This window comes from Mus caroli, chromosome X, assembly GCF_900094665.2.
Source record: "Mus caroli chromosome X, CAROLI_EIJ_v1.1, whole genome shotgun sequence".
NCBI lineage: Eukaryota > Metazoa > Chordata > Mammalia > Rodentia > Muridae > Mus > Mus caroli.
In genome coordinates, this window is record NC_034589.1 from 29483628 (window position 1) to 29508589 (window position 24962).

General features: G+C 40.7%; 1 protein-coding gene and 1 non-coding gene across 3 annotated transcripts in view; both read left to right on the plus strand.

Moving 5' to 3' along the window:
• Lonrf3 (LON peptidase N-terminal domain and ring finger 3) overlaps nt 1–22647 on the plus strand; it is a 39090-nt gene extending 16443 nt beyond the window's left edge. For both annotated transcript variants that reach the window (XM_021153855.2, XM_021153854.2), the window contains 6 exons: nt 7082–7196; nt 10416–10537; nt 12795–12953; nt 14537–14699; nt 15681–15830; nt 18920–22647. In XM_021153855.2, coding sequence (XP_021009514.1) covers nt 7082–7196; nt 10416–10537; nt 12795–12953; nt 14537–14699; nt 15681–15830; nt 18920–19075 — 865 coding nt within the window. In that variant the 3' untranslated portion in view covers nt 19076–22647. The remainder of the gene's footprint in view (nt 1–7081; nt 7197–10415; nt 10538–12794; nt 12954–14536; nt 14700–15680; nt 15831–18919) is intronic.
• Nucleotides 21056–21162, plus strand: LOC115030122. The gene has a single exon (XR_003835750.1). It is a non-coding gene; the product is annotated as a U6 spliceosomal RNA (small nuclear RNA).
• Nucleotides 22648–24962: the final 2315 nt, after the last annotated feature.

The following is a 24962-nucleotide window of genomic DNA, read 5'->3' on the forward strand; positions in this document are numbered from 1 at the left end:
GGAAAAATATATGTATATATGTTCACGTGTGTATATACATACATATATATACACATGCATACATATATACATACACACATATTCTTGGGTCTAGGGGAATAGTTCAGTGGCACAGTACTTGGCTACTATTCATGAGATTCTGGATTCATTAACCATTATTATCACAACAACAACAATAGTAAAATAATAGTATATTAAAAAATCTGTAGTAGCAAAATTTGTTGACAAGCATATACAAGTCTCATACAACTCAGAAGACACAGCATAGATGCAGTCAAATTAAGCTTCACACATCCTGTCAGTAGTCTGTTTAAGTGGTGTGGACAAGAATGGAATGAACAACAGTAGCAGATCCTTTTTACTACCTCACCCAGTCCCTCACTACAAAGTGGCAAGCGCATCATGCTAAAGCCAAGGTATGAGATAGCAAAAACCTGCTTTCAAGCAGAGAATGGGCCCTGCAGGCACCACACCAGCGCTGTGTCTCTAAAGCCTGTGATAGGCGCTGTGAATTCGATTTAATTTAGCTTACTCAGAAAGAGCAGGTCTTTGTTCTGCTTAACCCTCCTTAACACTCCTGCCAAAATCCAGGCGACACAAAATCAAACATCCTGTTTGTATTTTCTCTGTGGAATAAAAATACTGAGGTTGAAATTCCTTTGTTCCTCTTCCTTTTCTTTTCCTCTTTCATCTTCTTTGTCCCTAATCACAAGGGACTTTGTAGAAGAGTTAGGAATTTGCTCCAAGAAATCAACACACAGAGGATAAGCACCCCTTCTAGTTTGCACCCTCCGAGCTTAAAAACCATTGTGGCCCCTTGTTCCATATTTGGCCAGAGTAGATGTTATGGAGGCTACTAAATTATAGCTAGACTTTCACTGCCTTCTGGTGTAAGAAACCTGATCTAAAGCTCTTTGCATTTCAGTCCTTGAGAAGAAACATGTAGCTTCCCTTCCAACAGGATTTGTCTGTTAAGTTACACATCAGTTCTTGAAGGAGTGAATTTGTTTGCCTGTATTTTTCTTGTCTTGAAAGTTTCTTTTCCCACTTGGAGCTATTGCTGTTTTCTCTGTGGTTGTCCTTAGGTTTTGTTTTGGCCCTCCTGTGTCTTTAGAAGAGAGGTTTTGTACTTGGTTACTTTTCTTATTGCTGTGACTAAATATTTGACCAGAACCAATTTAAAGGAAGAAATGTTTGTTCTGGCTTACCATCGGAGGGGATCATTGTCTCATGGTGAGCAAGACATTGCAGCAGGTGGGAGGAAATGAGGCTGTGAGCTCCGGGGTCCTGCTGCTCGCAATGATTTCACAACATACAGGAAACACAGAGTGGTGAATGTTGGCGCTCAACTCACACTCTCCTCTTTTGAGTCCGTATCAGATCCCAGCCCATGCATGACATGGTGCGGCCCACAGTTAAGGTGTGTCTTTGCACTTCAAATTAATCTAGGTAATGTCTTTCTGGGTACTCAGAGGCTAACCTAATCTAGATAATCTCTCCCAAGTGTCTTGGGGGGGGGTTGTCTCTTAGGTGTTGTACTGGCTAGTTTTGTGTCAACTTGACACACCTGGAGTTATCACAGAGAAAGGAACTTCAGTTGAGGAAATGCCTCCACGAGATCCAGCTGTAAGGCATTTTCTAATTTAGTAATCAAGGGGGGAGATTCCCTTGTGGGTGGGACCATCCCTGGGCTGGTAGTCCTGGTTCTATAAGGGAGCAGGCTGAGCAAGCCAGGAGAAGCAAGCCAGTAAAGAACATCCCTCCATGGCCTCTTCTGCATCAGCTCCTGCTTCCTGCCCTGCTTGAGTTCCTGTCCTAACTTCCTTGGTGATAAACAGCAGTATGGGAGTGTAAGCCGAATAAACCCTTTCCTCCCCAACTTGCTTCTTGGTCATGATGTTTGTGCAGGAATAGAAACCCTGACTAACACAGGTGTCAAATTGACAATTGATATTAATCATCACAGAGGCTAAGACTTCAGGTAATTTCAAGCCTCCTGGCCATGAAATTAGACATTTATACCACCTGTACAAGTTTCTAGACTGAAATCTAAGCCTGTGGTGGTGTCCTGGAAGAGAGAAGTTAGACCATGAATGTATATATTTTGATTCTAGAGAGCAAATTGATTGGTTTGTAAGTTTCACAGAGAAAGGGTAAAAAATGTGACTGGAACCAGGTGTAGTGGCTCACATTGTAATCCTAGCACTAGGGATGGAGATGTAGGAAGATTAGGAGTTCAAGGTCATCCTTGGCTACACAAAGAGTTCAAGGTCATCTTGGGCTACCTGCGGCCCCTTTTTTTTTTTTTTTTAATGGAGGAGTAATTGGAGAATACACCTATGATTTTTTTTTTCAGTCTCCAAGTTCCCATTGCTAAATTGGAAGAATTCCATTCAAGGAAGTCTTCCCTTAATCTCAACACCTTAGAACCCTGCCCTGCAGTCACTGGAGGCAGGAAATCATCCTTTAGTTTTACCTGGTATACATCACCAGAGCCACTGGGGCTCATCAATGGAAAGAATACCTTTGGGATAATAAGATCTTTTGAAATTAGAAGTGAGAATATTTGCTACCTGAGCTTGTTATCCAATGGCCCAGTGACATTGGTGACAAGTAAAAGGATCAACTTTATATATAATCTAGCTATAGCTCCCTAAGTCACTGGGTATTAAGGCAGTTTACTTTCCTTTCTTTCTCTCTTTCCCTCCCCCTTCTTTCTCCCCCTTTGCTATAATCTGATTGCAAAACAACACAATGCAAGGATGTCACTGGTGGAGAAAGATAGCTCTTTCTAGATAAGGCAGGCATTTTATCTGGACTGACATCTAACTGAAGGCATTTATTCTTACTATTGTTTACCCCATCACTCTGATAATGTGAAATGCTTTCTTGTGAGACAAGCTGGCCCTGCTCTGATTTAAAAATGTCTCCCCAAAGTGTTTTCAAAATCCCTATCTTAAATGGGTAAAGGACAGACATTCTAGTTTATACCTCTATCATCATAGGTAAGAGTCTTTTTGTTTATCTTTCTAGAGTCAGAAAGAAGGGAGAGTGTCAGAAATGGAAGGAGAAAAGTGTATGTGGAAGTGTGTACATCTACAGATGGATCACTGGCTGGCTGGAATGTATTTGAATGTGTAGATACAATATTGTCCTGGCTATCTTGTAGAGTAAAGGAGGAAGATTAGCTGGAAAGTCAGACTTGATTATATATTCCAAACTTTCTGCCTACTAGCTAGTAGTGTAATCTTGGGCATGTTATCTCATCTGTTTGAGTTTTAATTTCCTTAGCAGTAAAATAGAGTTAATCACAATTACCATTTATTAATATATAAAGTTAATTTTAATGAAAAATAGCATTTCATACAACCAGAAATACAGTAATATATATATGTATATATATGTATGTATATATATATATATATATATATATACCTTAGATGGGAGCAAAAACCAAAGGGCACATAGCTCTGCGTTAGGAAGGCAACCTCTGGAAGGGGTGGCAGGACTTCTCCACAAAAACATTATATTGGGTGGATTAAGGAGTCTGGGATCCCAGTTGCAGGGAAGAAAAGATTGTGTACAAATGAATGTGCACCTGGGAGTGCTGCGGCTGCTGCTCCAAATTCCTGCCTGTGCACAGGGAACACTGGAGGGAGAGGGTTAAAGACAGGCACAGCCAGGAGAAAAGCAGTTTTTGTACTTCAACCCTGCTAGGGAATAGCAAGGCACATCATCCTATCTACCTACCCTCCAGTATCTTGGTGATAGTTAGGAGGTACAGGAATGTAAAAACAGGGAAACGTGTGTGTGTGTGTGTGTGTGTGTGTATAGTAGTTAGGAGGTACAGGATGTAAAAATCAGGGAAACATGTATTCATACATATACATATATAGTTAAAGGTACAATATGCTCAATTATGAAGTTCTCAAGAAAAAGTGTTTTGTATATTAGTAGTAGATAACAGATTAATCATCATCCTTATATGTATAACCAAATAATATGTTAAAGCATTCAGATAATAAGCTGAATAGTATATGTCTGTAACACTAATACTCAGAAGTTTAAAACAGGTTAATTAGGAGTCACAGGCCAGCCTGAGCTACAGAGTAAGAACTTGCCCCTGAAAAACACCCAGATCAAGGAATCTAGGGGAGGTGATACATTCTTCTATTTCTAGTACTTGAGAAACTGAGGCAAGAAGATTGCCAGGGGTATGAGGCTAATCTGGCTTGCTGCATAGCAAGACCTTATCTTTAAAGAAAAATGGGTTCAGTAATAGAATACTTTTCACATGTGTAAGGCTTTGGGTTTGATTTACACACACACACACACAAAAAGGGGGGGGGAAGAGAGAGAGAGAAAGAGAAGCAAAATAGATGCACAGAATTCAAGTAGTAAAAAAATAATTGTTCTGGATTGGCCTTTGTGATCTTTGATCACCTCAGTGGTTCCTGAATCAGCTCTGAAATCATACTTTAGAAACACATTCTTATTGTAAAATATATATGTTCTGTATAAAATATTGTGAAAAGCCACCTTTCCACTTGGTTTCGAAAGTGAGACATCAGCAGGACCCCAGCAGTTGTCCACGTGCCTTTTTGCAATCAGGACCAGTACTCCTGTGGTGATTTCAGTGAAATGTCCCCCATTGTCTGAGTTTGTGGCACTGTTTGGAGAGGCATAAGAGGTATGGTCTGGGTAGAGGAAGTGCATCTCTGGCTGCAGGCTTTGAGGTTTCAAAGCCTTCTATGATCCCCAGATCACTTTCTCTGTTGCTTGCTTGAGGTTTGAGAAGTGAGCTCTCAGCTTCAAGCTCCATCCACTTTGTCACCTACTATCCTTGCAGGACCTTAACCCTCTGGAACTGTAAAGCCTCAGATAAACTGTCTCCTATAAAATTGTCTTGGTCAGGATGCTCTCTCACAGCAATATAAAAGTAAATAATACAACCCCAAAACTTCTATCTTGAGTTTGATTTTGTTCCTCATAGTTTTACCATGTAAATATGCAGCTGTAAATGGTATCAGCTGGTTTGGCCTAAGTCCTAAAACTCAGGTAGAATCCAGTGGTTGGTTTTGTTTTGTTTTGTTGTTTTTATTTACGTGAACATGTAAGCAAAGTTTGTTCATTTTCATTAGCATATAGCATCCCATTGTGTGAGTATTGCAGTCTCTTTAGTCTATTGTAGAGGGATGCTTGAGTTAGCTCTAGTTTGGAATATCATGAATGGCCACTGTTTCTGCATGTGCCACTGTATGCCTGTTTTTCTACTAGACATTTTGTTTCTCTTACTGCTTTAGATATTTCTTTTCTTAGAAGCTCTAGGTATGTTTTAAATACAAGCCTTTTCTTACCTGCATATTGCAAAAATTCCCTCCTACTCCATAACTTGCCTGTTTGCCCTTTCAGTGATGCTTTTAGATTAAATGAAACGTTCTTCATCTTATCCCAGTCAAAACTAACAATCTTTTCATTTATAGTGTTTCTTTGAGTTTTCTTTATCTTTATCTCTGTGTCATAAGTATGTTCTCTTATTCTATGTTCTGAAAGCTGTATTACTTTAGATTTTATTTTAGGCTTATTTTCCAGATCACCTGGAATTGATTGTTGTGTATGATGTAAAAGATGGTCCACTTTTATTTCCTCATACAGATAGCCATTATAGCATTTATAGAAAATGCTATTTGTGCATTAAAAATACTCCCATGGCCCTGTTTTAAAATGCTGCATTTGTCATAAGTCAAGAATCCATGTCTGGGTCTATTCCTGAGCTTTCTATTCTGTTCCATGGATCTATTTGTCCTTGTGTTAGTACACCCTGTTTTAATCACCGTGGCTTTATAATAACTTCTGATGCTTGGCGGAGCAAGTCCTCCCACATCCTTGTTCTTCAGATGTGTCTTGGCACTCAGCCCTTTGCATTTCCTTATTGCATTTAGAAATCAGCTTGCCAAGTTTTCCCCCAAACAAATCAACAAATAAAATAACACATTGCAATGTATTGAGATTCACCAGATGTTTATAGTTTTTTAAATTGATTTTTTGAGAATTTCATATCTCAGTACTGTATTTACATAATTTTCACCTTTCTCCCTCCAACTCATAACTGTGTCCCTTCCTCCTCTTCCTTGAATCATTGACTTCTTCTTCTTCTTTTGATCTCTTTTTTAATTAAATATATGATATCATATAATATGAGGCTGACAGTTTCTTCCTCTCAACTGAACACTCTTGGGAACTCAAAATAAGCTGATCAAGATTTGTCTCCCTTTTGTCTATGCTCACAATCTTGTTAAATGTGAGCCCTACTTCTTAAGTCATCATTAGCTGACCCCTAACTCCTGAAGCTGTTTCTGATGAGCTTCTCTTTATACAAAGTAAATCTATGCATATCTGAATGTACAGAACGTCTTTCATTAAGGGTCCCCAGATTGCTTTAAAAACATCTTCCTTTCCCAAAGCAACTAAAATAAGATCTAATGGAAGTATGGTACATATTTTTATATGTAGGTAGATGTATGAACATATTTAACTATTGATAGTGACTGAATTAACAATATTAATTATTACTCCTGGGGAAGTTATCCATCCACACAAAAGGCAGACACCAACTGTTACTTAAATAAATAGAAGGTTCAAGGTTAGCAAACACAAAGTTTTTCTCCATAGTAACATTATGTACAGAATCTGTGTGTATCTGTGTGCTTACAACATAATCAGGTAAACAGGTTGGCTAAACAATTTTTTTATATGTAATGGAATCTATTCAGACACTGAGCACTAATCTGAATTTTCTTGGACCAGACAGGAAAAGGCTAGAATTAATGTTACAACATGATTTGGTTATGCCACAAACAAATTAAGCAATGCTTCTTTCTATATGTAGCTCAGGAATAAAAAGAAAATGCTTTTCTGATGTGTGACAACACAAAAGGAGTGCCCCTCCCACAGGCTTTGACAAACAGTACTGTGAGAACTTAACTGCCAATGTCCCTGAGAACTTAACTGCCAATGTCCCTGTCTGTTTTTTTTTTTTTATCTTATTATAGGTTTCTCATATTCATTTCCTAAATTTCAGATTATTCTATGAGCCAGTCACAACACCTTGTGGACACACCTTTTGCTTGAAATGTCTTGAGAGATGCCTAGATCATAATGCAAAGTGTCCACTGTGCAAAGACGTTCTTTTACAGGTAAACCCTCTTTCTTCTTTGGTTGTGTTAGCGTATTTTGTATTAACACTGTGCTCAGCTGTATCCAAAGGCACTGTACTGTGCTTGACCAAAATATGCCACCCCCACCGTCTGTTTATTTCTGCTGTCTCCTAGACATCCTTCCTCTCTCCACGAAGTCCTTCAGGAAAATGAGGCAACATCTATCTTTTCAATAACTGTCAGTAATGAAGTTCATTTGTGTTAGAAGCAAAAACATGCAATAGATGATAAACACAAGGCTTGGTTCTTATCCCATTGTGGAACCTCGTAAACAATAATCTTGAGTGAATTTTTGCTTCCACTATCCTTGAACTAGATAGCTCTGACTTCTGCATATAATGTTTATTTGTGCTTCAAAGAGGTCAGCTGCTACAGGCCCCTGCCACCACACCCTCAAAGAACCCTCTCAGATCTTCAAGGTGGTCTTCTTTTTTATAGCTGCTCAGGAGCCACTGTTCTTACTAGCAGATACATGACTGCTTGTAAAGCTCTGAGGACTTCAGATTCTTTAAAATGAACCCCACCAGCTTACATCTTCAAGTGGGTCTTATGGAGTTTCCTGTGGCGAAAGACAGGATTATTGCTTTCCTTCCTTCAGAGACTTATCAATCTCAGCTTCCAACCAGTATTAATATTGCTTTGCACCAAAATACTTGAAGAGAGGTAGCAGAATAATAAATAATGCCACATTAGCTCTAGAGAATAGTGATGCATGCTGTCTCACGATTTGGAAAGCTGAGATAGGAGCTCTGTGAGTTCAGGGTCTACCTAAGACACATAGAAAGACCTTGTCTCATGAATACAAGGAACTATATACAGGTTCCTATTGGGTCCATAGAAGTATATGTTAAGACGTTAACTCTTGACAATAAGAAGATGGAATGAGCCCATCATCCAGGGTAGCCTTGAGGATGTGTATTGGGATTGGGAAACTGCTGAAGTCACAGCTTTCCTTTGATTAAAGAGGTGGGATTTGCAACCTGATTGTAGATTAAAACAAAAAACTCTGTGGTCCTATTTAAATGAAACATCTATGTTGTGTTAACATGACAAAGTTCAGACCAACAGAAGGAAAAAAGTACCATATGCTCAGCCTCTGGAGTCTAGAGAAAAGCACTGTTACCATTTTAGAGTTTCTGAGTTTCTGCTTCCTGGAGTTGTTTTTTTTTTTTTTTTTTTTTTTTTAGGTATTTTCCTCAATTACATTTCCAATGCTATCCAAAAAGTCCCCAATACACTCCCCCCCCAGTCCCCCACCCACCCACCCCCACCCCTTGGCCCTGGCATTCCCCTGTACTGGGGCATATAAAGTTGGCAAGTCCAATGGGCCTCTCTTTCCAGTGATGGCCGACTAGGCCATCTTTTGATACAAATGCAGCTAGAGTCAAGAGCTCTGGGGTACTGGTTAGTTCATAATAATGTTCCACCTATGGGGTTGCAGTTCCCTTTAGCTCCTTGGGTACTTTCTCTAGCTCCTCCATTGGGGGCCCTGTGATCCATCCAATAGCTGACTGTGAGCATCCACTTCTGTGTTTGCTAGGCCCCGGCATTGTCTCACAAGAGACAGCTATATCTGGGTCCTTTCAGCAAAATCTTGCTAGTGTATGCAATGGTGTCAGCGTTTGGAAGCTGATTATGGGATGGATCCCTGGCTATGGCAGTCTTTAGATGGTCCATCCTTTCTTCACAGCTCCAAACTTTATCTCTGTATTTTACCATCACCAGAGGGGTCACTTTCCTCCTTACTGAGTTACTGCTTCTAAAGTCTGGGACTAGGCACTTTTTTTTTTTTTTTTTTTTTTTTTTGCCCCTGTTGCCAGTCAATGGCAGTAGCTGATAAGGCATCCTTTAGGCAGATGCTGTGGAGTCAGAGGAGACTCAGAGGCTAGAAGATATTCTCATCTATCTCTGTATTCATTCAGGGCCGTACTTTAACAAAGAGATAAATATTCCAATCATGTTCATTGCAGAATAGACTCCTGGGGAAGAAAATGGTCTTAAAGGCAACAATTTGATACTCAGGAGCTCCCTCTACTGGGCCCCACAGCAATCAAGTCTCTGCAGATATTTATTATTTATTTATTATTATTTGAGGAGTACATATGAATACTGTATTTACTTCCTTTTCCCGTCCCACTTTCCATCCAACGCTGCTTATGTTTCTCCACTCCCTACAAATTTTGAGACTTTTTATTCTTTAACTGTTGTTTCATGTATAAATATATAAATACAACTTCCTGAGTTCCTTTAGTGTTGCTCATATACATATGTTCTTAAGGCTCACCACTTGATATTGGATAACCAATTAGGGGGCTTCTCCCTGGAGAGGACTGATTCTTCCTCTCTCAGTAGTCACTAGTTGCCTGTAGCTATTCAGCTAGGAGTAGGGCCTCAGGAGATTTCCTCCATCCTCCTTGAAAAGTTTTCTGGTGTTGTCACTTGTTAAGGTCTTATTGAGGATTTCATGGGTACAAGGTTCCTGTCATTTACAAAGAAAGCCATCTCGAAGCACACACCTTGGTCCCCTGGCTCTTTCGATCTTTCTGCCCACTTTTCTAGAATGTCCTGAGCTTTACAAGCAGGGGTTGTGTTGTAGTTGAATCAACTGGGGATGAGCACCACACAGTGAATTGCTCTCTGCATTTTCACAAAACCTGTACATGGCTGTTAGCGTGTGTGTGCTATTTATTTTAACTAAAATTAAGACATAAAGACTTGGAAATATCTAGGATCCAGGCATTCGATTGGGATGGAGGTGGGGGGCAGGACATGAAAGGATATATGAACATTGCCTTTTGGTTCCCTGAATCCTTTGACCAGAGTCTTTCAGCACTATCCAGAGAGAGCTTGTAAACATAACAATAAAGAAAGCAAAAAGGAAACATGTTCCACCCCTCTTTAGTTCAAACATGAACATGATCTCAAATCCAAAGCTCTAGCTCATCTATGAGATTTTCAAAAGTTTAATGCCATTATTTTCTTTGTTAAAATACTTTTTTCTAATTATAAAGGATCAATTGTATAGTTTTAAAGAAAATCAAAACTCTTAACAGCCAAAAGACACACACATTGTGGCTGTATTAGCTTGCAAATTGTGGGTCCAAATTAGTGATTCGACTACTTATCTGGGCTACGTCCGAAGTATTCTGTGTTTCTCTGTGAGCTATATAATAGTTCATTACCTTGTTCCTCTTCTAGTGCTTGCCATCAAGAAAATATAGCAAAAATGTAATCCTGGAAGAACTCATAGCTACGTTCCTGCCAGAAGAATTCAAGGAACGAAAGAGGCTTTATGAAGAGGAAATGGAAGAGCTTTCTAAGTATGTATATACTTGCCTGTATCTTCCATTTCATGCACACCAGCTCAGGAAAACTGTCACGTTTCTTACCTCATTTGAGCTCCTTACTCAAATGATACCATGTGAATAGTCTGAAATAACCATGGTGAGAGTATTTACAGTACGAAGTCAACAACTGCTGTAGACCACCCCTCCCATCCCCCTCAGAAGCAGTTAAACTTTTCCCAGCATGCTTCCAAAGATGCTCATCAGCCACACCACAGAATCACCTGCTGCATCTCAGCACCAGTGAGCGCATAGTATGAGAAGTGACTTGAGGAGCAGCTTAATTAGGAGACCACATGAAACAATTAGAAGATTCCTTGGAGTCCTTAAGCAGGTGATGGGGTGGTTAAAGAGTAGTGTGATGCAGGTGCACGCCTGGGGTTAAGACCCAGCTGCTTCACTGAGTATGCTTTGTAGACCTAGATAAAATGCTCTTTCACCTCTCGGGGAGGAACTTGAAGAAGATAGCTCTTACATCATAGACTTGTTCTGAAGACCCAAAGAGTTTGTACATAGCAAGTACTGAATATGTGGCAATAGCACCTGTGTGTGTTTCCTCTGCCGCACACAGTGTGAGAGGCAAAAGGTCGGGATGAAGACATAATTACATCTTCAAGGGCTCTGCCTCTTGTGCACTTAGCAGAAAAAGCAGAAAATAATAGCCAACCTCCCTGCTCTCCACAAGGGTGGATCCTCACGGCATTCTGAAGGTGAACTGTTTCCTGAGGGGGGGGGACCTCTTCTGCTTATATGCCCCCTGGGAAGAGACCATGTTTGAACTGTGCACCCAGTTGGTTTGGATGTGCCTTTTGGCTCATATAATGTTTGCCTCAGAGACTAGAAATCTTTGTTTCTCATTGGCTTTTTTTTTTTTTTTTTTTTTTTTTTGGTTTTCGAGACAGGGTTTCTCTGTATAGCTCTGGCTGTCCTGGAACTCACTTTGTAGGCTGGCCTCGTACTCAGAAATCCGCCTGCCTCTACCTCCCAAGTGCTGGGATTAAAGGCGTGCGCCACTACACCTGGATCATTGACTTTTATAGTGAAACTACCCGGTGCATTTGTAGCTTTTTTTTGCCCAGATTCTTTACTTAATCTTTAACCTTTCTCAGTCTTTTTCTCAGCTATCACTTAAGGTTGTACTACTGGAGCATTGTGAGGGGTCTTCTGTCATAAAGGCATCTCAGACCTATCCCCTTTTTTTTTTTTTTTTTTTTTTTTTTGTTTTTTCGAGACAGGGTTTCTCTGTGTAGCCCTGGCTGTCCTGGCACTCATTTTGTCGAGACAGGGTTTCTCTGTGTAGCCCTGGCTGTCCTGGCACTCATTTTGTAGACCAGGCTGGCCTCGAACTCAGAAATCCGCCTGCCTCTGCCTCCCGAGTGCTGGGATTAAAGGCGTGCGCCACCACGCCCGGCGACCTATCCCCTTTTAAGATGGAGGCAGCTGGCAGCTGGCTATACATTTCTTGGCCCATTTAGATGTAGTGTCCCTGTACTGGATTTACTACATAATTCAGAGGACCAGGATCTATGAAAAGCTGGTCCAGTAGGGGATTCCCAGTGGGCCATGTGCATGAATTTTCAAGGGTATCCATTGAAAAGCAGATTCCTGTATCCCAGTTCCAGAGTGAATGCATCAGTAACTCTGGAGGCCCAGTCAACTAGGTTTAAGGGTTGGTTCCCCATTATTCTAATGTCCAAAAGCATTTGAGCATCACTGGAATACATTATTCTTGGCAGTCTATTGCTGGCTACTCCTCCTGGCTGAGTCTGCTCTGAATGATCTCTAAAGGCTTTGCAAATTAGAGCTGCATATAAGGACTTTGCAGGAGGTTTTCTACTGCTCCTCTGAAAGCTGGCACAGGTATACCATCAGTGCCCTTTATTCCTCAAGCAAAGTGCCTCACCTGAATCTGTCCATTTGGCCAGAGAAAGGAGGTGAGGGGTTAACAGAGGGAGCGAAGGAAGGAAGAAGTAGCAGAGCTGTCATGCACAGTAAGTTTATAGAGAACTAATCAACAAATTTAGACTGTGTGATGACAGTTTAGGCTTCCAGCACTCAATCATAGGACTTGGCCTACAAGATGAGGTGCATTTTAGTGTTTTTCTATCGTCCATTAAATCTTCGATGACTCCTTGTCTTTCTCCAAGGGAAACATATCATGACGTTTGACCAGTCTTTCTGTGTTCTGCCCCCTTGGGTGATTGAGATACATCTCATCTTCTATTCTTGACAGCTTAAATAAGAATGTCCCTATTTTCGTGTGCACCATGGCCTATCCCACCGTTCCTTGTCCCTTGCACATCTTTGAGCCTTGTTACCGCCTGATGATTCGGAGATGTATTGAGACAGGCACAAGACAGTTTGGCATGTGCCTTGGAGATCCTGTCAAAGGGTAAGTGAAGAGACCTAGACAGCAGGGAAGTTGGGTGGAAAGGTATTTATGCTTTACTTTGGAAAGCTCCTAGAGGTGGGATCAACAAGTCCATGAGGCAAGCTCAAAACACCAAGCATCTGTGAGGATGAAAGTGCCTGCTTTACAGTATGAGAATCTCCCTATTCTAGAGAACCCTAGAGGGAGCCTTTCATCCAGCAGGTGACATGTATTAAAAAACTTGTCTTGTAGGCTATGGCTGTAGCTCAGCCTGCCTACCAGTCACAATGCCCTGAGATCAATGTTCAGCACTACATAAAGCAGAAGGGTATTGCACTCCTACAATCCCAACTATAGGGAAGTAGAGGCAAGAGAATACAAGTTTTAAGGTCATTCTTGATTACCTATGAGGTTCAAGGACAGTTTGGAACACATGAAAGCCTGTCTCAGAAACAAACAACACAGATGAAACATGTTGTCTTGTTAAGAGTGTTAAGTCCTAGAGTTAAGCTACCCACTTTTACGTGTGAGCAATGGCCTTGGAACCCCTTTTGATGTTGGACAAATGATTTGACAGTTCTGTCTTGTTTCTTTGTTAAGTGAGCATGATGGTATACCTACCTAACTGTTCTTGCTTATTGAGAGAACTGCTGAGCTACTGGTGCAAGCCAAGTACTAGTACAGTTCCTGTCAGAATGAATCCATTTTGGATATTGTAACATAAAGCTGTATAGTAAGCACTGGTTTCATAGTATTTTCCAAGTTGGCTTGGGGCTCATGATATAGTCCAGGCTGACTGCAAACTCATTGCAATCTTATTTCAGCCTCCCCAATGTTAGGATTATAGGTGTGAACTAACACATGAAGCTTTAATCAATAGAAATTTGTCCCTACATTTATTGAGACTATGAAGTCTACTACTAAGATTCTGGCATCTGATAATAGTCATTGTTTGTATGGAGGATTAAATCCAGAGCCTTGCACATGCTAGGCAGGCATTCTACCATTAAGCTATATTCCAAACTGGTTTCATTTTATTTTGAGACCAGGTACCACTAACTTGCCCGAGCAAGCCTCAAATTTGAGATTCTCCTGTTAATAGCCTCTTTTGTATCTAGGACTATAACTGTGTACTGTCATGTTCAGGATGTGATAAGGCCTTCTTGTGTCCTAACATGGTAGAAAGACAAAGTGAGAGACAGTGACTCCAACCTGCCTCTTAACAATGAATGTGCTCTTGCAGTAATTCCACACATGTAAATCTCCACACATGTGAGCAGAGTTCTCATAGCCTGATCACTTCTTAAAAGCCTTCTAACAGTGTTAAAATGACAATTAAATTTCAACACAAGCTTTGAGGAGGATAAACATTCAGGCCATCGCACTGGTACATAGTATGTGCTTAGCAAATGGTAGCAGTTATACCATTATGTTCAGGTCTCTTTTTTTTCACTGATGTTTCCTATTGTGTAGCTGCAGTGGTAGATCTGGGCACAGAAATCCTGTAGTAATCAGCTCAATGTGTTAAGAATGGCTGGGGTCCAGGCCAAGAACAATAGAACTCACCAACAATCTACTTTTTTTACTTGATTCTCAATAAACAGGTTTGTAGAATATGGCTGCATCTTAGAGATCAGAAATGTCCAATTCTTTTCTGATGGCCGATCGGTGGTAGACAGCATAGGCAAGAGGCGCTTCAAAGTGCTCCATCAGGGTCAACGGGATGGCTACAACACTGCTGACATTGAATACATTGAAGATCAAAAGGTGAGGGTGGCCAGTGCCAAGAAACCTGGAAGCCAAATTATCAATGTAGCTTGGTATACAAAGATGATTGCAAAGTGGTCTCTCAGAATTGCCATAAGACCTTGGGGTTTCTCATCAGATTGCTCCTGAGATAATGTTGCTGGACTGCTGCCCAATTGCACCCATAGTTCTCCCTTTCCCTGTCATTCTCCCTGCTTACCCAAATTGTAGTTATGCTTAATGTTTGTCTAGACTAATCCCTGGACCCATTCAGCCTATATTAGGTCTCTGCTGGGAACACCAAGGGCTCAATTTAGCATGGGGTCTACACGTAAGTATTTTAACTATGGATTGATTTATATTGTCCAACTCATTTCTTTTGAGATTATTGATGATATATATAAATTTGCATCTTTAAAATGTGCAACCTGCCCAAGAGCACTCATCCTAAATCAAAGTTGTTTGCCATCTCTTAAAGCAAAAATGGTCACATGTCCAATTAATCCTTGCTTTTCTGAGCTAATGGGTAGATAAAGACATCAGTAACCCTATGTTCAATTATATTCCAACCCTATGTTCAATTATATTCCTTATGTAATGGATTAATATATGATAGTTGGATAAATGCATTTGACCTTGAAGACATACTGAGGCACACATATAGTCCGTATCTGCCTTCCCAGTGAGTAGGAAAGAAATGGATGTAAAAATGGAAGGAACAGAGGCATGCCTTAAACCAGCACGATGCACCTTCAGCTGTGCCAGCTCAAGCCTCTGTCTCTCTGCTTGCTGTTTGAGGCATCGTTCTCAAAGTTTTGTCTTCCTGCTTTCTCTGCCATATTGGTACACCAGGTGCTGGGTGTTCCATATCTTACACAAGAGAAAGCCTGATGAGTGAAGGGGAGGCAGGTCAGATTCTCAGAAGAGAGTCAGGTGTTGAAAACAGTTCTAAGACAGATGCAGGAGATGGAGATTGCTTCACTTTCATTCTGATGGTTTCAGGTTCAGGGAGATGATTGTGCTGAACTTATGGGGTTACACAACTGTGTGTACGAGCAAGCGTCATCATGGTTTCACTCGCTCAAAGCATCTCTGAAGAATCGGATACTAAATCACTTTGGTCCAATGCCAGAGAAGGACGAAGACCCCCAGGTATATAAGAATATCTATTTATGATAGGTTGGCCCACCACGTGGGGCTGTCCAGGGTTTGTGATTAGATGGGTGTGTAGTTGTCATGCAGCAAGTCAAGTGCAGAAAAGAGGACAGATTCAATATGGTATTGTGTAGCTAGGGAGTGAGCATCATGAGTAAGGCCAAAAGGGTCCCAAGTCTGAATTGAGTGAACAAAGATAAATAGTAGGAACTTGGACCTAAGACAGATATTGAGAAATAAGTGAGACGAGAGGAAGGGAGCACAGATACCACCAACAAAACCATCAGTGGCAGTCCAGAGCCACACCATAGGAATGTTAGGGTGACAGAATCTATGCAAAGGCCAGGGACTAAGAGAGGTGATAGCAAAGGTTACTACTTCCAGCCAGCTTCATGTCCCCACTGTTGCAGGAGCTGGGAGGTAGGGTCGACTATCCTATAAGAACACAGCTGCATAAACCTTCCTGTCCTTAGCCCTGCAAGTCTAGACCTTCGCTGTTTTCCCTAACCTGACCAGGTCCTAAGAAAACTGACCGCCAAGGACATAGTTTGTTAGGTTCTACTGGATGGTCTTCTTTGAGGACCAGCTTTCTGTGAACTCAGGCTACAGATCCACAGTCTCCTAGGAAAGCTTGTAGATCTTGGCTTCCCCAAGCCTTGCCTCTCTGCTTTTAATCAGGCAATGTTTGTGGGGGAATTCCAGTTTGGAGATTAGATGGCCTATGCAAATATATATTCTTAGTGCTACCTTTCTTCATATTCTAATCTGGCTATTCCATAGAATCACTCCTGTAACTTCTTTGATTTCTTTTTTAATGTATGCTTCCTGATTCTATCACTATAGAAAATTCATTATATATGTATATATGTATAGATAGATAGATAGATAAATATATTGCATTGCCTACCTTTCTAAATGTGACCTTGGGAAAAGCCCTTCCCCTCTTTCAATTTTTCTCTAAAATCAGAAAGGATCATTAAGAATCTCTAAATTTCTTCCTCCTCTTACATTCTGAGACTCCAAAATGCCTCTCTGTTTCCTAATTGGCCTAGGTGTCTTGCTTCCCTCAGAGCACAGAGTGGTTTTTCCCCTTCCTGATACAGAGGCATCACTCTGTTGTTCTAAAGAGAGCAAGGTCACCAAGTGCTTTCTGGTGATCCAGCTCTTGGCTGTTGTGACTCAAGAAGTCAGCATAACTCTGAACAAGGTCATGTTCAAGCTTAATGTTCCCCTTCACCTGCTGGGGAACATTCTCTCCCAGTCAGACAAAAGATAAAGATCAGCAGTGCTAACCACATCTTCCACAGGAGAAAACACAGATGCCTCCGTGTGATTCATAAGGCCTTAATGACATAGCAAGCTCAAATCATTTCCTTCCTTATTAGTTTTGCTATCATGTTGCCTTGGTGGTGGCAGCAGCAGCAAAAACTCATCCAGCTTGCTCTAGCTAACCCTGTAGCCCCAAGCAGTTCCGCGAATAAGGATGTTGTACCTTAGTGGGAGGTTTCTTAGAAACAGCCACAGTGTTAACATCAGCTTAAGTATCTCTGTTGCTGATCCTGGGGAAATTCAGAGGATCAACCTGGTAGTGTCCACATGAAGCTAAAGATACAGAAAAGCCAAGAGTTCACAGACATTCAGGGAGTAACACATGAAACAATTTGGAGTAAAAAACCCCCACGTGGAAGGAGTTAAATCAGCCACATGTGCTTCTCTACAAGCTGAAAGCTGACTTGCTTTGAAAGTTGTGGGAAGAAAACTCACTTGAGGTTTAATAATAAATGTCTAAAACGTGTGCTCAGGAAGCTTATGACAAAGAGAATTTTGGTGAAGGATTGATAAGGAGTGTGAAATGTCTTTTTAAAAGGAAAACCTGAGGGTTAACACAAATGTGTTTTCTAATTGGAATGTTTGCTGTTTTTTGAGACTGGAAATCATAGCTCTTGGTTACAAGGGAGAAGATAGCTATAGCTATTAGTGACATGGTATATTTAGACTACAGCCTTCCACCAAATAAAAAACTGATGGGAGCTAAAAGACATATCAAGCCCAGAGAGTCATAGGATTAAAGGCCCAGTTTTTAAATGGATCAGTCCAAGGGACCTAACCAGACCCTGAGAAGTGGAAGGGACAAAGTAGTGGGTACTCTAAAAATCATCTTAAAATCAGACAGCCTAGCCGGGCATGGTGGCACACGCCTTTAATCCCAGCACTTGGGAGGCAGAGGCAGGCAGATTTCTGAGTTTGAGGCCAGCCTGGTCTACAGAGTAAGTTCCAGGATAGCCAGGACTATACAGAGAAACCCTGTCAGCCTATGGAGCATAGTGAATCTGTTAAAATGTTGATTTCCTTGGTTTAACAAGTACCAAATATGATTGTGGCTCAAATGAGAAAGAAGACCTCAGTCCTGGAGGGCTAAGGCAGTTCTATTCCAAGAGAGCGTTCAGTAACCAGAGCTCTTCCATCACAAAGCTCTGCCATCTTTAGAGGGTTACTTTTTCTTGATTGACCAAGACTGATCATCACCATGTCTTCAGTCTTGATAGAGAAATGGGGAAGAGACGGAGAGATGGCTCAGAGGTTAAGAGCACTGACTGCTCTTCCAGAGGACCCAGATTCAAGTCCCAACACCCACATGGTGGCTCAAAACCACCACTTAATGGAAATCTGACACCCTTTTCTGACTTCTGTAGTGCACAGACATACATGCAGGCAAACCACCATACACATAAAATAATTAAAAACATTTAAAAGAAATTTTAAAAAATTGGAAGAAAGAGGAAGAGACTACATGTTCTTTTCCCATAAAATGATGGGAACTTAGATGTATCTCTTCTCTTTGGTTTTAGCTAAAATTTGACCTTATGACCTCACCTAGCTGCAAAGATGCCTGAGAACTAACAGTTTTCCTCACCCCCTGCCACCATATGTGCTTAGCTGAAATAAAAGAGGAAAAAAAATGCTGGAGACTCTCAGAAATCTCTGCCACACACAGAAGCAGTTCCATGTGTGATACTTTACTGTATGCATGTGGACTTCTATACATGGACTACATGGGATCCATGAACTGTGTTTCTCTGTTGCAGGTTAATCCGAATGGTCCAGCCTGGTGCTGGTGGACACTGGCGGTTCTTCCTCTGGAAAGCAGAGCTCAGCTTCCCTTCCTAGCAATGAGGTCCTTAAAGGATAGACTGAATGGTATTCGGCGTATCCTGGCCTTTATATCGAGAAACCAAAATTAAAGGGACTGGATTGTGGAAGAGGAATTTCTACCCTCTCAACTGCCCCGAGGCAATGTTCTTGTAAACATATCTAATTGCAATAACACCTTAATAGAAGAGAGTACCCTAGATAGATGTTGTTACTCTTTTTGACCACACAGAAATGAGGTAGAAAGACCAAAAGGATGTGACCTGTTTGACTTACTGTCTTCAAATGCTTCTTGACACACCGTGCTAACACACAAATAGCAGAAGTGTGAAGAAGTCAAAAAGAGTTGATGTTTAGCATCAATTTTTCTGAAGTTAAAAAAGTGAGTTGTTGTTCATAGCTAAATGAGTGTGTGGTTGAAATGTCAAGAAGAGATACTAATGTTACTGCATTCTTTCACTGACTTGAGGTCTCATTTCAAATGGTTCAGGTTTTATAAAGCATTGTAAAAAATAATGTTCATACTTCTTTCTGTTTTAATAATTTATTTTTTGCACTACTGCGACGTTTTTCTACATATATGTTTGTAACTATTTAAGTGTACATTACTGAAAAGTTCGTTGCTTTATTTATTGATGTGACTTACTCTGTAGGGAGGATAACAGTACTAACCATGTGCAATGTTCTTTCTTTACTCAGTTTTTGTTGAATTAATCCCAGTTCTTGGGCTTTGTTTTTATATAGTTCAGGTCTATTCTAGTGGACTAAGTTTAAAAGAACTTCAGAAGAATTCTAAAGTAATTCATCTTCACAGATTCCACATTTTCAGTTTAAATTAAGGAATAGAAAAATGCTTAATTGATTTGGCATAAATTGTGGGGTATACCAAAGTAAAGTAAAAGAATCCATTTTCCATGTGTAGTGCAGAATAAGGTTGAAAGACGTATTCAAGATCAGAGAGATGAATTACAGGTGTCTTTTTATTACAATCTACTATAGGTATTTATTTCAGGCAATCTGATTAGAAAAGTATTCATTTCTCCCCAGTGCAGTTAGGGAAGAGATTAATATTTACCTGTATTTTCAGAGGGGGTGGCTTTCAATTTGGCATGCCTCTCCCCTATCTTCTGAGTTCTGAAGTTTAAAACCTGTACCAGTATGTGCTGGAATACTTGAGAGACTATTCTTAAAGTGTGAAGAAACTGGATAGGTTAGAACCCCTTTTAAATTATGATAAAAGATCCAGAGAATGAATCCATGGTTTTATGTAAACACTGCCTTCCCTCCTGGTAAAGATGGGCCAAAGATTTCAATGCAGGGGGAGAAAAGACAGTGAAGAGATGGGAGTAAGTTTCTGAGCTTAGTGCTAGTCTGAGTCCTTCGGTGTCAGAGAAACCTGAAAAATAGAGTGTGGGACTGTTATAGTGGCAGAGGAGAAAGTGAGAGTTAGAAAAAGTGAATTGTCAGATTTTGTTTCTCATGCAAACTACTCCCAGGTGATTTTGGACAACTATGGCGTGTTATTCACATGTAGGCTCTCCATTCTGTTAACAAGAGAGAGAGGGGCGGAGGAAGGGAGGGAGGGAGGAAAGAGAGAGATTGCTTCAAGGATCAGTCTAGGTTCTTCTATAACCACCAGAAACATGGAAGAGGTGGGGCTTGTGTGTGAGAGAGAGATGGTCTCTAAAAGAGACTCATGGAAGCAGAAACCAACTTATCACTGACAACTTGCTTGATGGAGGCGGTGTTGTCAGAGCATTGCCAGGTCTGTTTGGAATAATCTGGGCTGGTGAAGAATGATGCAAGTGTAGGGAATGTAAATAAAGAAGTAGATACTATCCAAGTTAAGTCTAGAGGGCTCAGAGAACAGGACATTAAGAGGATTTTCCCTGGCACCTGATGCCCAGCCAGCCATGTGATTATATCGAAGTCGTAGTATGACTGCTTCCTAGTCTATAGTGCAAGCACAACGAAGAAGAGCAGAAGCTTCTCCACTTACTACATATGTTACTTTGGCAAGTAATTTAGCTTCCGTTGAGTCCCAGTTTTCTTATATATATGAAATGGTACTTGTGCTCACATCAGCAGCACATATACCAAAATTAGAATGAAACAGAGAAGATTAGCATGGCCCCTTCACAAGGATTGTAGGCAAATTTGGGTAGTGTTCTATATATTTTACTAAAAGATGAAATTGTAGTGATATTAATAGTATATAGGCTTGTTAGGAACATTACATGGGACATGTAAGAAATTACTTAGCACAGTACCTTGATGTTGGGAGCTATTTGGTAAACTATAACTATTATCAGCCATGTTGCAGAATATCATCAGTGGTCTACAGTTGCATGAGTCATTGCTTTTACTTGTAATTCTCATTTGTACCCTACTGTAAATCCAAACCACTGATTCTTGGACCACAACTTGATAGATTGCAAGTGACTCCTATTGGAGTTAAGACCAGCAAAGTAGAGCTGGGGATACATCTCAGTTGCTGACATGGCATGGGGCGCTGATTCTCTCTCCAGTATTGTAAAAATAAAAGAAACGTAGGGAAAATTAAAAGACTGGAGAGAAAATGAGGGTTAGTTGTAGGAACTAATTTCTATGCCAAGAAAGCTGTCCCCATTTTAATTAGGGCTAAAAATTAGTGTTATATTGGAGGAGATCTAGAATTCTCGATAGAATGGGAGCCTTAAGTTCTGGTTCCGTAAGAATAACCAAAACCATCTCTCCCTCTTTTTCATATATTGAGAATCTCAACTAGAACAATTGGATTTCAGAACAATTAGATTTCACCATCTATGGAGTTTGCACACAGCCAATAGTATTTCTTTCTGCTGCCCCAAATAACAGGCTCTACAATGATGTACTGAAAACCTACCATGTACCAGGTACTAAACTGAGTGAGTGATCTTGATCTCACTTACCTGAACACATGAAATAACCTTTTAGACAGCATCATTAGATATATAGATAAGAAAACAATTTCTTATTCACAAGAGTGAACAATTTTAAAGAATATGCCTATGTAACATGTTCAGTGAGTGGCCAAGCTTGTTTCTGTACCCACAATGTGACAGATCTTTGAAAATTTTGTGTTATATATGTTTTACTCAGTAGACATGGCAAACAAATCACAAAACCCCTAAGAGCTCAAAATGAGAAGTTCCAGGTGAAGTCAAATGAAGCCGTCCAACACATCTCTTACTTACTAATCTAGGGGGAAGGTGGATTTTTGGCTTCTTGATACAATTCCTTTGATAAGAGGATACCCAAGAACACATGGAAATCTTTGCTGGGCTAAATAGCACTTTCCTCTGAGCCTGGATCTAGATTGGGTTGTTCTCCAGCAATAATAGTAACAGCAGGGTACTAGGCTTTGACTTTCTTTGGGATGTACATAAGTGGGCTAATCCATCGAACTTGACCATTTTTAACACCTGTGGATAGGTTCTGTTTCTAAGCTCAGACATGAGACGTACAGAGATAAAAACTATATCTGAGTTGAAAGGATAAGAGTCCTCCTTGTAGACAGTGCCACTTTTTTGGGTTAGTCTTTCTTTCTATCTTGAATTCATGACTGACCCAGACCTTGTAGATTATTCTCATTCTCTCATTCTCTCTCTGTCTCTGTCTCTGTCTCTGTCTCTGTCTCTCTCTCTCTCTCTCTCTCTCTCTCTCTCTCTCTCTCTCTCTCTGTGTGTGTGTGTGTCTGTCTGTCTGTCTGTCTGTTCGTGTGTACACACACACAAAGAGACCCTAGGTAGCAAGCAGACCTTATGCCTTTCTGCTTTGTACCGTACTATTGCTGCTAGCTAAAAACCAGCAAAATGTAGAAAGTGAAAACTGAAGAAAGTACTTTGCAGTGGCTAATTTTAAGAAAAAAGATGCTTGTTCCTCACTTAGGGGAGCAGAGAAGTATTCCAAATAGCATGCCTTTTCTGAAGGCCACGTGCTTCGACTTCCGTGCTGCCTCAGGAGCGGGATTGAGTTGTGATGGCGCACTTGGTGCTGCCACCTCTGCCTGTAGAGCTGCCCTGGGTTCAGATAATCCCCTGTGAGTAGCCACAGAAGCCTCAGAACTCCCATGGCTGGGTCACTGCACCCCTGTCAACAAGTTGTGTCCTGTTGATAGACTGCGACCCCCTGGAGCCTGCATTCCCTGTGCCAACTCCATTTTCAGCATGTGAATTTTAGCCATAGATTCATCCCTGAGTTCCCAGCTTGTGGACTGTGTGTCCGTTTCAACTCCTCAAGGTAGAAATGAGCAGGCTGCACGCCCATTCTTGGGTCTAGGGAATGAGGTTTAGATTCTGGATAGAAGACAGCTCTGAAAAGCATATGCTTGGCTTTCTGGCATTCCTAATGTTCAGCGGGCAGGAATGCAAAAGAGCCATGCACAGTGTACACATTCAATTCCTTTTAGAACGATAGGTCCCACTCAGTCTACTGCTTCACTACTTAATAGTCTGGATTGTGCACATCCAGTGATGAAATGAAGAACTTTTCACTTACAAGTGGGTGTTTCCAAACATGTTAAAATAACCTCCAGAGAGAAGTGCCTGGAACCACTGTTCCTGGTGTCACTTTAAAGCTTTTTGCTTCATGACTCTAGCATTTAAAACCTGTTTGCAGCCACAAATGTGATTAACAGAAGTTTACAAAGCAACACTGTACCTTATGCATTATCGTAAAGTCTGTGGACATTCATCTATTGTTCAAGCAATGATGACAACCAGTGAGATAAAAAGATAGTAAATAGTTCAGCATGGCACCATTGGCTGTTGTTAAACTAGTTTCATTGGTGTATGCTGTGCTTTGTAATGCCAGGACTAAAATAGCAAGCCACATAAAAGGTGGCAAGTGTGTATATTGTTTGGTTTCCATTTGTTTGTTAAGCAGCCATTTTACTTTTCCATGGTCATGAGTTGAAGGGAAATTAAGATAACGCTCCCTCCCCACCAACACTATTCAACTACCTCTCTATGCCTGATTTCTTTAAAAGGGTTCCCTTCTTCTAAATCTGCACAAAAATAGTTTCAGCTCATCTACGTTGTAATCGCAATGTGATATAGATGGTCTCTGTGAAAAAAAATGTTCATTAAACAGAAATTTCCTGTTGTCTGTGTCTACTAAAGTGTATTCTATCTTGGAAAAACAATTAATTGGCTGGGATGGACCTGTTGGTATAGGACTACTGTCCCAGCTACTGGGAGACTGAAGCACAGGGATTACAAGCTCACTGCCAACCCAGACAATGTAGTCGCTGTCTGCCAAAAACTAAAAAGTGGGCTTAATTGTGCAGCCCTGCCATCCTCACTGCTTTGGAAGCTGGAGCAGGAAGGTTGCAAGTCCATGGACTGCATCAGTGTCAGAGTGAGTTCAAGGCCAGCCTGGACCATGCAGTAAGATCTTGTTTCAAATACACACACACACACAGAGTTGAGGGGAAGATACGGCTCAGGCAGAACGCTTTGCCTAGCATACAAAAGACCCTGGTTTCCATTCCTACTATCACAGAAAGATCAAAATTAGCAAACTGGTCTCAGTAGTGCTGGAAAGGAAGCTATGGTAGTGTGTATCCTGTTCTTCCATTGGCTGTAACATATTTTGATGACAAAGAACTGGGCATGTGGGGCAGTGGTAGAGCCAGGGCCTCAATTCAACCCTCAACATTACTAAGATTAAATAAGTCAATACACATGAAAACAGTTCTTTATGAAACCAGGTCTGCACCCTAGCAGCAAGCCTTTACACTTATGACAATGAGGCAGGTGTAAATGGATTAATGTGACTAATATGTTCTGAAACCCTGTCTATAGATGGCATGTTCAAAATCAAACAAAAAACACTGGGAAACTTTGTTTATATTAATGACTTATCTTTGAAGCATTTTTCTTTCTTTTCTGGCTATCCCACTTCTGCATTTATTGGGGGTTTCTTTTTGAAGCATTTTAAAAATTCTTTGATAAAACC